At 38.4% G+C, this 13898-nt stretch overlaps 1 protein-coding gene across 17 annotated transcripts in view; it reads left to right on the top strand.

The window, feature by feature from the left end:
* Positions 1 to 13690, top strand: part of RIMBP2 (RIMS binding protein 2) — a 277138-nt gene extending 263448 nt beyond the window's left edge. For 6 of the 17 annotated variants that reach the window (XM_074972300.1, XM_074972299.1, XM_074972303.1 and 3 more), the window contains 6 exons: positions 1229 to 1397; positions 4162 to 4227; positions 5619 to 5722; positions 8022 to 8093; positions 9414 to 9548; positions 11925 to 13690. In XM_074972300.1, coding sequence (XP_074828401.1) covers positions 1229 to 1397; positions 4162 to 4227; positions 5619 to 5722; positions 8022 to 8093; positions 9414 to 9548; positions 11925 to 12113 — 735 coding nt within the window. In that variant the 3' untranslated portion in view covers positions 12114 to 13690. Of the gene's footprint in view, positions 1 to 1228; positions 1398 to 4161; positions 4228 to 5618; positions 5723 to 8021; positions 8094 to 9413; positions 9549 to 10120; positions 11888 to 11924 lie in introns of those variants that run through there. The other 11 variants (XM_074972302.1, XM_074972306.1, XM_074972307.1 and 8 more) reach the window with 7 other exon arrangements.
* The last annotated feature ends 208 nt before the right edge of the window (positions 13691 to 13898 follow it).

A 13898-nucleotide genomic window follows, 5' to 3' on the forward strand; every position in this document is an offset into this window, starting at 1 on the left:
TGGCTAAGCATCTGGAATCAGCATTTGTTGACATGATAACCAGATTTTGACAGCAGTACTTTCTTCTGCAGGTGCAAAGAGAATATCATCTTCATTTCCGTGTATCCAACCAGTTCAGTTCAATGACTAGTTCATTCAAAGTTGAGAAACTGGGAGTTGAAAAAACAGGAACGTTTGTTTTCTTCTTCCAAGCTATGGATAAAAATGAAGTATGATCAGGAGATCTATTGGGTTCTAAAATTCTGAACTCCAGAAACAATCAGTTCAATTCACTAACCACAGTTACACTTCTTTTGTTTCTTAAATCAGTTAGTTTTAAATGCAAAACGTGTTGATAGACTTATTTTTTCTTATGTATCCCACACATTTAACTAGACTTTATTTAATTAACTACAATTTGAAAATGCAGTTTGTGACTTCTAATTGAATTCCAGTTACCACCCAAATTTAGCATGGCACAAATCGTGAGCAAAAAAATAATAAATGAATCATACAGTACTGAATTTTCAAATATTTTCACAAAGACAGTTTCTTACTGTGAGCTTCATTTCATTAGCTTTTGGTTAGTATCAAAGATGGGACAAACTGATTTAATTTGGATTCACCTGTTACTGGGAATGGGGTTTCCGATACAGTTCTATTATAGGTAAAATACTTTCTTGTATGTGACAAAAACACAAGTCCAGTGGCACCTAAAAAGACAAACAGATTTATTTGGGCATAAGCTTTCATGGGTAAAAAACCACACTTCTTCAGATGCATCTGGTATGTGAGATATGCATAAATCTTAGATACACACATCATATTTCACACAAAATGTTTTCTTGGTGTAACCTTGATTTTGCCAAAAATTTAATCTACTTAAAATAATAAAACTTGATCCAATTCTTCAAATGCTCACTATAGCCTCTACCACCATAAATAGTGATGCAAATAATATTAAGAATTTTGGGGGGGGGGGCGGGGAAGCTTTTAAAGGTGTTCCTCAGTTATGTTTATGTCATAGGTAACAAAACAGCTGACTTCTGCTCAAATGTATGGTATCACAATTCAGAGGTACCTAAAAAAAACCTAGGGCTCTGTTAAAAAAGAAAAATCAGAGTAGCTGTAAAGAAACCCAAACCCAAATCCACAGATACCTTGCGATCCTTCAGGGACTGTTTTGTAATAAATCCCAAATATTAAAACAACATTGATGGATCAATTTTTTTTTGTCTTGAATATTTAGGTTTATGGAGATAAAGATGCTGATGGATTCTACCGAGGAGAAACTTGCACAAGACTCGGCCTCATTCCATGTAATATGGTCTCTGAAATCCAAGCAGATGATGAAGAAATGATGGATCAGCTTCTGAAACAAGGGTTTCTTCCTCTGAATACACCTGTAGAAAAAATAGGTAAGGGAAAATATATGTATAGAAAATAACGAGTTAGTGCTGTTAACTGGGCTGTTTGCGCTTTAGCTTTTTTGATGATTTGAAACGTGTGTCTAAATTTTACAGCAGTCTGCTACACTATGGGATACATTCTGTGTCAGTATCTTGATTGTGTTTTTAAAAAACTTCAGACTATTTAAGCATTTTCACTATTGACAACACAAATGAGGACTTGCATTTCAGTACTGCACATACTCGTTTTTTTTTTAAGAGACTGGTTTTTCTGAAAGATTTCTAGACACAGAACAAGATCCCACTGCTTTTGGCATATGCAGTGCTGACATGTTTGATAAATGTTATGCTCACTGCTGGAAAGCATAAAAAGAATCACTTGTTTGTTGTTCTTTTTACTCTTCTACTTTAACCTACTTTACCATAAATTAAAAGGGATGGTGGCAAAGGGTTATGCCTCACAATATTCAGATTAACATTGCATAGTCAAAAAGTTTAAAAGATATTGAGATCACAAACCAACCTTTCCTGTTTTGAACCAGTAACCTTAAATCAGTGGTTCAATGTTGTACAGAAACATATTGTAGTTATATACAAATACATTTTGAGGAAACGCCATCAACAAATTTTAAATCTTTCAAAGGAGCAGTAAAACAAAAGACTGTAAACCACTAACATTGGTTCAATCTTGTTTAAAAGTGAACTGTAAATGTGGCTACATAAAATCAAAAACAATCGAACAAACAAAAAATCTCTCCAGAATTGTTTGCAAGATTACAAAATGAAAATAGTGTTTTACCATTGGTTTTTTTTTTAAAGTACTTTTCACAAAATGAAACAATTATAGGCCCTTTAAGATCCTCAGAATTCTCAGCTCACTATTTCCCCATTTGTGTGCCAGAGCAAAAGGACTTAAGACATGTAACAAACAAAGGGAGTGAAAGAACCATGGGTAAAAGTTTCAAACCTGAGTGCCTAGAGGTAACATTTTCAAAAGTGCCTAAGTGAATTAGGAGTCATTGACTGGGATATAGGCTCCTAAATGCCTGGTTTTGACAAGTATTTAGGAAACTGAAGATGCAGATAGGCATCTAGTAAGTTTTACAAAAGCACCTGGGTAGATTCGGCACTTAATTTCCTTGCAGTTGATGTGAGGTAAGGGCCGAACCCACTTGGGTACTTCTGTAAATCTCACTAAGTGCCTGTTTGCATCTTTAGGCACCTAAATATATGTGAAAATCTGGCACTAAGTCACTTTTGAATACAGAACTTAGGATCCTAAAGCCTGGTCTACACTAGGAAATTAGGTTCGTATAACCACATCGCTCAGGGGTGTGTAAAACTCACACCACAGAGCAATGCAGTTAAAGTGACCTAACCCCCAGTGTAGACAGCGCCAGGTCGACAAGAGAATTCTTGTGTCGACTTAGCTATCACCTGTCGGGGAGGTGGAGTACCGAAACTGATGGGAGAAGCCCTGCTGTTGGCATAAGTGGTGTCTTCACTGAAGCACTCAAGTGCTGCAGTTGCGCATTTTAAGTGTAGACAAGCCCTTAGTCTCTTTGGGTTTGTTTACACACACAAAAAAAACCCCAACCCAAATCAAAAATGTGGCAGTGAGTCTCAGAGCCTGGGTCAACTGACTTGAGCTCAGGCTATGGAGCTAAAAAGAGCAGTGTAGGTGTTCCCCTGTGGGCTGTAGCCTGGGCTTCGAAACCCCAGTGTGGGAAGTGGATCTCAGAGCCTGGAATCCAGCTCGATTGGGAACATTTACACTGCTACTTTTAGCCCCATAGTGTGAGCCCCACAAGCCTGAGTCATTTGACCCAGGCTCTGAGACTTGCCAGATGTTTTTTTCTCTTTTTTTTTGCTGTACAGACATACCCTTAGGCACTTCTGCAATCTTTTACCCCAACTCCATATTTAAAAACGCTTATCTCAGTGTGGCCTGATTTTCAAAAGTGCTGAGCACTCAGCTCCTGTCAAAGTCAGTGAGAGTTGTAGATGCTGACCATCTTTGAAAATAAGATCATTTATTTCGGTGTCTAAATACAATGTTAGAAGCCTAACTTTAGACCTGGCAGATTGTGGCCATTCTAAGGATCTGATCCTGCGAGCTATTTTTGCAAGCGCCATTGGCTTCTTTGTTACATGCTACTGGTGATGTCCCACATGCTGACGGAGCAGTGAAGAAGTCTGCATCTCAGATTTTTCCAGGAGGGGGAAAGCACTTGTATTAAACGGCCACTCTATCTGTAAGCATACTTTTCTTAGTCTGGAATGTTCCGGAGTGGGCTAACTGCTGGTAACCCCTTCCCCTCCACTGCAGTTCACCTTTAAATATCTTGACACTTTAAAAGCAAGTGGCTTTTCTCTTAAATCTGGATAAAGTTTTCTAGTCACACTTTAAAGTAAATGCACAAAGAACCCTAGAGTTCAGAGAATACGGAGAGTTTGGCTTAATTTTGAATTAAATACAAACCAAGTGCCTGAATGTGCAAACAAATTCACATTTCCAGACCCCCTTCTGTCACATAGTCTGCCAATGCGACACTGCTAGCAGGATCAGGCCCTAAATCTCCAGTCTGTTTTATGCTGTTATCACACATGCTTCAGTCTGAATGTCAAATCAAACACTTAATTAACATGCTGTGTTCAGCTATGACTAATTTTGCTTAATCCTTTGCCCACATTAAATCCTTAAAAATTAAGAACTTTGAACAGCTTCATATCTTTTCCTCTTCTTTTATTTGTATGCACTCCTTTCCTGAAGTCAACTGTGACCGTTTCAAAGAGAGCACACGCTCTGTACACCGCAGATCCAGAAAGTCTAAAAGAGGTCTGTGCTAAGAAACAATAACTTGATTCAAGCTGTAAATTAGCTGAATTGCTTTGAGCTGTCTAGATTTACTTTTTATGCCTTTGATCTTTTAGAAGCAGAGAGGTCCCTAGCACTGGAGAACAGGCCTTCCCTTGTCCTAGCAGAGTAGTATGTCAAAGGGACCCCTGGCTTCTTCAAGGCAGTCACTGTGAGTTGGTCCAAGCCACAAGGGAATTGGATCCTAACTATGTAATAATCCAGCCCTTCACTTTGGACTTCTCCTTGCACTCTGTATAAATCCCTCCTTGCATCAGCAGCTGAGATTGCTTATGTTCCCCTTGACTGGGTGTGTGCTGCAATCTCCTCTGACTGAATGCTTCATTCCTAGCTATTAGGTGTGAAAGCCAGAGTGCATGCATGCTGCATACTTCCCCACTGATGAAAGTCTTCCCCTACTACCTTACCCCACCCTAGAATGCTCCAGGCTCATTGGACCAAGAGTCCTAAGGCTGCTCCTAACCAGTTTTCCTTTATCGCACTTCATAATGCTCTTCTCTAGCTCATCAGAACTGCCCTTTATGCCTGTTGTAAGTAACACTAACAAGCATGTTTCTCTTGCTGTGGCATCATCTGCAAGAATCATGCTGCTCTCATTCAGTTTTAAAATTAAGCCCATCACAGACTTCCCTGTAAATGTTTAATGTCAGTCAATAAACATTTCATCTAATTTCTGGAAGCTGTAAGTTTCACCGCCTTCCTTCTGTCGCCTGCTAAGGAAAGCTGTAAACTCATGGAATACTTGAAAGTGTGTTTCTGTAACCACAAGACTACGGAAACGTTCAGATTCATTTAAAAAAACTGATAAATCACTTGTCTTGGATCAAGTGAGAACAGTTCTGTTTCTTGTCCAACTACCCTGCCAAGAAGGGGAAGAATAATGCCAGGCACAAAATTCCTGTTGGCTTTAGCAGGAAAAAAAGACCAGCAAGTAACAGTGACAGTCTGCTTGAAGTGAAACAGGATAGAATCCTGAACATCTACTATCCAAAAGCCTGGGGAGTAGCACCTGATGATTCTTCTAATCACAAAGATTAAAAAAAGGCATAACAAATAGTAGCTTTCAATATATATATTGCTGAGATGATTTAGAAACAGTAGGATCAACCCAGCTGTTAAGAATTAAAGACTTGCTTTGGACTCGATGTCCAGCTTGCATCAGGAATCCATGACTATGTTAATAGATTTGGTATGTCTCTTTGGTCACCTGTCCAGCTTGCTAGAGAAATAGTCTTGAGTTGATTACTACACTGTTGAGAAAATAACAAGAAGAAAAAATTGCACCATGCTGTTTTTTTTTTCTTCAAAATAACTTTGATAGCTTTCCTCCCCTTTCCCTCTAACTGGAACAGAAAGGAACAGAAGGAGTGGCAGACAGCATTCTGTGTCAACACGGAGGATGGTGGCACTATACGATTATGATCCAAGAGAAAGTTCTCCTAACGTTGACGTGGAGGTATTGATTTAAACAAAAACAATTTTTTTGTTTGTCATTTATATATCCATTGAATTCATGGGTTTGGTTTAAACACATGTTCATGAACATCTTTCAGTATTCGGCTCCGCTGTGCTGCCTTGTGGATCCAAGAAAATCATGATTGTATTATATCACAGGCCTACCTGAAAATATGGTAAATTATTTTAAATTATGGGAATAAACATTTTCCAAAGTGAAGAGGGAAAGAATATTTAATCCCAAATGCACCTACCATCCTTCCTTAAGAGAGTATGATTGTCAGAAGTGTCGCAACTCACTCCAAAAAGCAGGTAGCCGGAAGCACAACTGATTTTGAAACATGGAGATGCAAAAAATCCTTAACACATGCATTCATAAAATACCAAATTTTCTCCCTTAGTGATCCACTTGGCTTCATGGAAATGTATGATGTCTAACTCTCTGTGTAATCTGTCTGCATCATGTCCTTTTAATGGTATCTTAAGAAATTATGGACTGTTTCCCAAATCTTCATCATGGGTCTATCCTCCCTCTACCCCAGTGGTTCTCAACCTATTTACTTGTGGGCCACATATGCAGCTGTGTGTGTTATGTGGGCCACATCCACGCAATATATATACTACCTGTATGGCCCTGAGGTTGTTACCTGGCTGCAGCTTTGTGCTGATTGGGCCACAAGTGGCCCACTGGCCATGGGTTGAGAACCCATGCTGTACCCTCATGCATTTCCCATCAGCAACAAAGCAGGCAATGAAGCCGGTTTATGAAGTTGTCAGTTGGTGTGTCTGTGTCTTCTCTCCATGTGCTGTACCAGCTCTGGGCAGATAGCTGGCCCAGCAGACCTTGGTATTACTACCCAGAAAGACCACAGACGCAGCTCGGTGGTAAAGGCACTCGGCTTTATTGTCCATTGTCACAGATACACTAATATGTATGCCCATCCCAATGGACTCAGCTCAGCAGCGGGACTTTCCACTGCCCCCCTTGGCTGGACAAAGGGTTAAGGCAAAACACCCCAGCATTTATAGACTGACAAACACAACTTACGTACCATTTATGGGTTTCATGACATCTGCTTGTTACCTCACCTTGTGTCTTGCTCCAGGTGTCTTGGGCAAAACATCCCCTATTCATCACTTCTGTCAAACCCTTTTATCTGGTGCTAATCTTTTGGAGTGTGTTCACACACATACCCAGTATCTGTTACTTCTTAGTAGTGCCGGTGTTTTAGCAATGCTAGCAGTGCCTGTGCCAACTTCCTGTGAACTGGAAGCATCTGCTTCAATATATGGCCTGACTTTGCAGACTATGGTTCAGGCCTCGGGTCTTGCACTAGGCCCAGTCCACCAGGCTCTCTTTCTCTCCCCTGCATATGATACCTTCAGTGTCATCTTGGAGCTCCTCCACCTCCAGCAAACAGAATTTGAAGCATGCTTTTGAGAGCAGGCCAAACTCATTGTGCTAGGAGTAGCAAGCTACTCATGAAGTTATGTGGCAAAGCAAAATATACCTACCAAGGTTGCAATCTCCCCATATTTGTTACTTAAAACGCACTGTAGCCTGTCTGTGGAACAGTTTTCTACATAGGGCACTTTGGAAGTCTTGGTACCCTACTAATTCATATTATCTCCATCACTTAATCAGATCTAGTTCTCAAACTCTGTAGCATTCTCTCTGTTATCGTAAACTGGAAAAACTGTAAAGCCTTTAAATAAACAGGGCCCAGATTGTCCCCACAGCTCTGCATTCAGCTCTCCCTCTGCTTCAGGAGCACTGGCCCCCATCTCCTCCTTCCACCTCTCCAAAAAGGTTGCTGTTTGTGCCCAGCTCTGTGCAGGGGCAAAGTGGTCATGCAGTGTCTTCTGTCCGACCCCGCAGAGATTCCCCAAAAGAGTGACCTCCCAGAGAGTATGGGGCTGCTGCAGCGAGGAAGTGTCCTTGGTAGCACAGCTTCAATAGAGCTATGTTACCAGCATCCTGGGGCAGATTGTAGGAGGTCATATCTCACCCCCAACTCCACAAGGGGATCCCTACTGTGATTTCCTCCCACACATTAGGATGAGCTGAACCCAGGGATTTAACGTTCAGTTTGTCAAGAAAATGCCGAGTGTATGATAGTAAAAAAAGCTTTCTGGTTTGTTCTGAAGAATATTTTGCTCTCTAATTCAACATGCAGATTCATTCAATTGTCTACTAACATGATTGGAAAAAAATTATGAACCTGATGTGCCCTCAGTGCAGCAAATGTTAATGTTTGCACAGTAACACAGCATGACCAGTCACCTTCCTCTTTCCACAGGCTGAGCTTACCTTTTGTACAGGAGACATTATCACTGTCTTTGGTGAAATAGATGAAGATGGGTTTTACTATGTAAGTTTTCTTTTCTTTGGTTTCTTAAACTACATCAAGCACAGTGTCCCAGTGTCTCTAATAGCTCATTCTACTAACAGCATCTCCAATTACTATTTAAGTATGATCTGGGAGGATTTCATTCAGGTTATCATTTCATCTTGAATATTTACTATATCAGCAAATTTATTAAACATGCCACTTAGTGATGCTATGCCCTAATTCTTAGGTACAGTGATAATGTAAATAGCGCCGTTCCTGCATCTCAGATTTGTAGCTGTGTTCATACATTTCTACAAGTAACAAGAACATTTGCCTAGTGACTTTAGCTGCAATAAGTGTATCTGAACTGCAAGGGAGAAGCATGGCAATGTGAATATATGCCCAAATAGCTAATAAAATTGTAACTACCACAGCTGAAGTAACACTGTTCCAATCAAATGTTTCTAGCCACCCTTTTGCTGCAGGCTCCAGTCAGTAAAGGGACACAGATTAGAACTGCACTGAGATTGTTAGTAAACCATGGTTACTTGCATGGGGTGAAATCCACTCCATCTACATAAAGCCTGTGCACTACGGCTCTATGGTGGAAAGGTGCAGAGCAACTGGGGTGGTGAAATACACCCCTCTGACCCATGGTTAGCAGCTGGAATAACAGTTGTCTGCTGAAATTAGAGCCACAGCCCCTCCCCAGCAGCTGCAAAGGTGTTTGCATCCCCTGGATCCATGTAAACAAGAAAATGGCACCTTTTCTCCATCTTTCTCTATCCTATATTGCACAGGAGGGACAGGAAATGGGCAAACACCCCTAAGAGGCTGCTTCACCTGTTTTTCCTTGTGCATCTGCTATCTAGGGCAGAAATGGTGTGGAGGGCCTTGCACATCCCTTTGCAAAGTCAAAAAAATAAATGCAAAAGAAGATATTAAAAGGTCTTAGCTACTCAATACATGGCATAGCCTTCTCTGCCCCCACAGTGATATTGTCAAAGACGTGGACGCATAGCTTAACCATAGGTAATCTAAACACATTCTTTTAATATACTGGACCCATAAACTTCACCTGAAATTACAGAACACTTTCTGCCTATCTTTTCTTTAGCCTCTTTTTTTGCAAGATAATTTGCACCTCAATCACAGGATCGGAGCCAGGAAATCTCAGTTCTGTTTCCAGCTCCATCAGATTTTGTGTGTGATCTTGGGCAAGTCACTTGCTCTTTGCTCCCTTCATTTCTCCATTCATGAAATACAGATGAGTAGCTCTCTATCTCATAGGAGTGTTGCATGTTTACAGGCATTCATATTTGTAAGTAACTGCAAAAGCAATTGTTTATCATATTGCAGGGTGAACTTAATGGACAGAAGGGGCTGGTTCCTTCAAACTTTCTTGAAGAAGTGCCTGATGATGTAGAAGTCTATCTTTCTGATGCACCATCACGATATGTTCAGGATACACCACTGCGTACAAAAGCAAAAAGGGTAAGCAACTCCACTAAAAAATAATTTTTTTTCAATTTTTCCATGTTATACCATCTCATTTAGTTTGGATATTATTTATGACATTTTAAAATCCACATATCCATTTTAGGTATTTTTAAGAGTCATCTTAAATATGGAAAGATTGCACTGATCTTTAATTTATCATGAACATTTATAATTATGAACCTAATTTTAAATTAAGAGATTCTGGTGAATGAAATAAAATTTTAACTTCATCAGCCTTTTCTAGTGAAAGTTCTTACTTCCTCAAACTTAAAACTATACACATACACATTACCTAGATTAAAACAGGAAAAGTAGCTGGGGATGGGGAAGGAGTGGGACAGCTACTCCCTGAAACATAAAATGTACAGATAGCTGATTAACAATAATTTTAACCCTTTTAAGATTTAGTCCTACTAACAACAGTTAACTGCCCAAACCTTCCACTTTATGAAAGATTATTCATGTACAGAGTATTTCATTTTTGTTTTGTTTCATCACTGCAATATTTTTATATATTATATATTTTATATATATTTTTATTTTTTTGCTCATCTGCTTGGAAACAGAAGAAGAGTGTTCATTTCACACCTTAATAAGGCAATGTAGCCTTCACGTAAGTGAGCAACTGAAGATACCAATAAAGATATCAGTTAAAGGCACTTGACAATATCTAATGCAACAGTCTTGAAACTTAACTGTGAAAAAAAGAAATATGTCTCCAAAATCAATGGCCCCAAAGTAACAGGATACAGACATTTACTGTATGTACTTGTAACTCAGTGTTTGCATGAGACAAAGAAATCCTCTGACATGGCTATTAAGGGTTCTTTTCCCCATCTAATTAGGGTTAACTTTATGAAAGTCAGCACTTGGAACATATTTCTCCATGAGCTAAATGTTTCTGTTTACATCAAAAGAAGTGTTCAATGTCTAATTGTGCTACAGACAAAAGCTGCGTATTGCATTGTTAGCTAACCTGAGATAAAGTTCCTAAATACAGGAAAAAAGCACAACACCCACCCTTAAATAATAAGCAAGTGAGTTGTAAGCAGATAAGTACAGAAGTTTACAAGGGTATAGAGTTCTGAAACGTAATCACAAAATCTGCTTACACTGTCTGCCTTAAAATCTGTTTCCCACAATCAATTGTACCCCAGTTTGCTATGACTATATCCATTCAGTAATTCTGAAATAATGCACACACACCCTCATATGCCACAGTTTACTAGGACTGTCCGTGTCAGTGCAAATGCTTATGAAACACTTTAGCAGTGGTTTGGTTTACCAATGCAATAAAAAGTGTCAATATGAAACATGCAGCTCACCCAATGAATGCATTAGACTAAATATATGGTATCTTCAGGTGTACGTTGGGGTGCTTTACCAAGTTGTTTTTCATTAGAATTAGACCTTGATTTAAAAATCAAAGTAGGCTTGAAGTCCCTTTGCTTAATAAACTGTTGCACAATAAGACAGCAAACTGCTAAATGTATTAATGTTGTCTTAACTGGCATTAAAGATAACAGGGATCCCTGAGGCATGGTTTATACAGTATCATCTAACAACATACAGTACCACATTTTGTCAGCAGGGCACAGTAGTTGCAATAGGATGCGTATAAATAGTTTAGTAGTTTCATTCAAGTGCTTTTGATGATTAAAATAGCTTTGTTTAAAATATTTAGGAATGCTGTCATGTTCTAAGTATTGTACAACAAGGGTTTAGCTTCACCTGGCAATCATATAGCTGCAGCACACACCAAGCAATCAGGGTCTTTAAGCTTTCTTTGATTGCAATTAAGGTTCATTTTAGCTTTTTTTTTCCCCCCCTCCCCTCTTTCTTTCAACCAGTGTGCCATCTTCTCAAATACGTATATACAGTATGCTAACCTGTTTTAAGAAAACGTGTTCAAAGGACATCAAAAATTTTAAGTGATAATCATATACAGTTTGAACATACAATAATTCCTTCTGAAAACTGTTTGGTGTATATAGATGGATCTATAGTATATAATCCACTTTGCTGTTTAATTTTAAGAGTGCTGAAGTACAAAATTTGTGATTTTTGCCAAAATGATGGCAAAGTTAAGAGTCTCCAGCTCTGTTCAAAAATGTAACCAACTTGAGGACCCACTGAAGTGTGTATTTTTTGCTGTCTATACCTTTGCTCACAATTTTATTTGTGGGAAGCTGTATTTATGTATTGTCTGTATTTCCCTATGGCATACTTAAAACTATTGAAAGAAGAATTGAGCCAGCCCTTTTTTTTTTTTTTTTTTTTAAAGTGGGTAATAGGACAAAAATTGTTACCAACTTTCTTGATGATGAGTGCTTTCAAACCTTCAATAAACTAAAATAATATACCTAATAGGTTCCTCCTGAGAATACAGGTACATCAAGGAGAGCACCATCTCCCACAGTCCATCTCCATTCTGGGTCACCTACGTCATCTATGGGTTCTGGTAGTCCCGGGAGAGGCAGGGAAATGTCCTCGAAAAAGAAAAAGGGGCTGCTTTCCAAAGGCAAGAAACTGCTGAAAAAGCTGGGTGCAGTGAAATGATTCATTTACTTCCGGACAACTTGTAAAGCTTCCAAGCTATGGTTTTTTTTAAAAAAACAAAAAACCCTTCAAACTAGGGCTTTCATGACTATAACGTACATCTTTACAGAACCTTTGCATTTTAACACCAGAGAATTATGTGACTTGTTTGATCAAAACAGCAAGAAAAAAAGAAGTGGACTTGTTGCTACTAAAGAGCAATGTTGTCAATATCTGTTTTTCTTCAAAAAAAGATTTTGAGGAATTAAGACTAGAAGGATATCATCTTTTTATTTCAAGGCACCTCCACACCTCTAACAATATTGGATAAATCTCTGCCTTTATTCTCCTTTAACTTTGGGGGAAGCAGTAAAATCTTATTTGAGCCCTCTTCAAAAATGCTCACTCCAAACTAGCCTAACGTTTATCTTAAACAAAAATGGTCTTGAAACTCCTAGTTTACTCAGCCTTGATGTTTTGCCTTATTAATACACAATGATTCGTACTGTCTAAATATACAGCGTATACTTTCTATGTACTGTGTATTCAAATGTCTTTTCAACCTCACAGACATGGTAGTTTAAGATCAAGTAATGTGTTATTGACTCCATTTAATGTCTGATGTAATTTTTTGGAGGCTGAAAATGTTGTGCAGGATGAATTTTTAAACATTTGTATGAGTTCCTTTAGCAAACATTCAGTATACTAACATGAGGTAGCGCCTAAACTATCCAGAGAATGCACACAGTGTTTTAATAATTCAAAATCTTGTTTTATAGCTCCTGGCACTAGTGTGAACGTTTCAGTATTCTAAACAATAATCATCTTTGCTCCCCAAGTGTTCTCTCTTGTGGAAGTGCAGTTTTAAGTTTAAAAAATCATTTTTTGTGTTGTTGATGTCAGAATCAAGATAAAATGCATGTCCTAGATGCAGCAATGAAAGAGGTGTATGTTATACACACAAGCTGTAGCCAGTTAAAAGGCTCTACTGATACAGTACAAATCTTTCAAAACACTAATTCTAATATTGGCTTCTTGATTAAAACAATCTTGCTGGCAGACATTGGCAGTTACTATTTTGTAATTCTTGTCCATTTGTAAATTGTTTTTACTGTTTATACATACTTTTCAGACTGCCTTTCTTTTGTAATTTATGGAAGGTTTATAAATGAACGATCAAAGCTTTCCCCATTGTGTCTTCAAAGAATTATAATGTAAATTACTGTAAGATACTGTGTGCTAGATTTATGAAATTAAAGAAAACTACTGGCCTAAATTTGTGGTAAAGTATTGTGTGGGCGTGTGCATGTGTACAGTTATTCATTGTGTAAAATATTTTATATAAATAAATTTGATATTTTGTAGAATGTTTGTTCTGGATGTTTGTTACTTTAAATAGTCACTGTGCTAGCCTTCCCTTACCCTTAAAAAAAAAAAAAAAAAAAAAGCATGACATCAAACATTACACTAGCTAATGGCAGGCTGTATCCCAACACTGTTAAGGTATTCAGACAAGTGTACAGCAATGCAGAGAATAATTTTCAGGTAAAGAAGTTCTTTAACTAACTAGCTGCTTCCAGATATCTAGAAGAGAAGGTCCTAAGAATACAAGAGAGTCAAGCTCCATAAAGGAGCTTATAGTGACCACTACTGATTAAAAAGAAAATCAGTTAGTTGACAGATTTGTTGCAGTGACAATATAGCTGTAACATGTATTAACTGCCCTTGAAGATAATCCTGGTCCAGGACATTTGTGTTTATATATAATTTCTATCACTTAATGATCACTCCTCCCTGACCCTCTGT

Source organism: Natator depressus, chromosome 15, assembly GCF_965152275.1.
Source record: "Natator depressus isolate rNatDep1 chromosome 15, rNatDep2.hap1, whole genome shotgun sequence".
Classification (NCBI taxonomy): Eukaryota; Metazoa; Chordata; order Testudines; family Cheloniidae; genus Natator; species Natator depressus.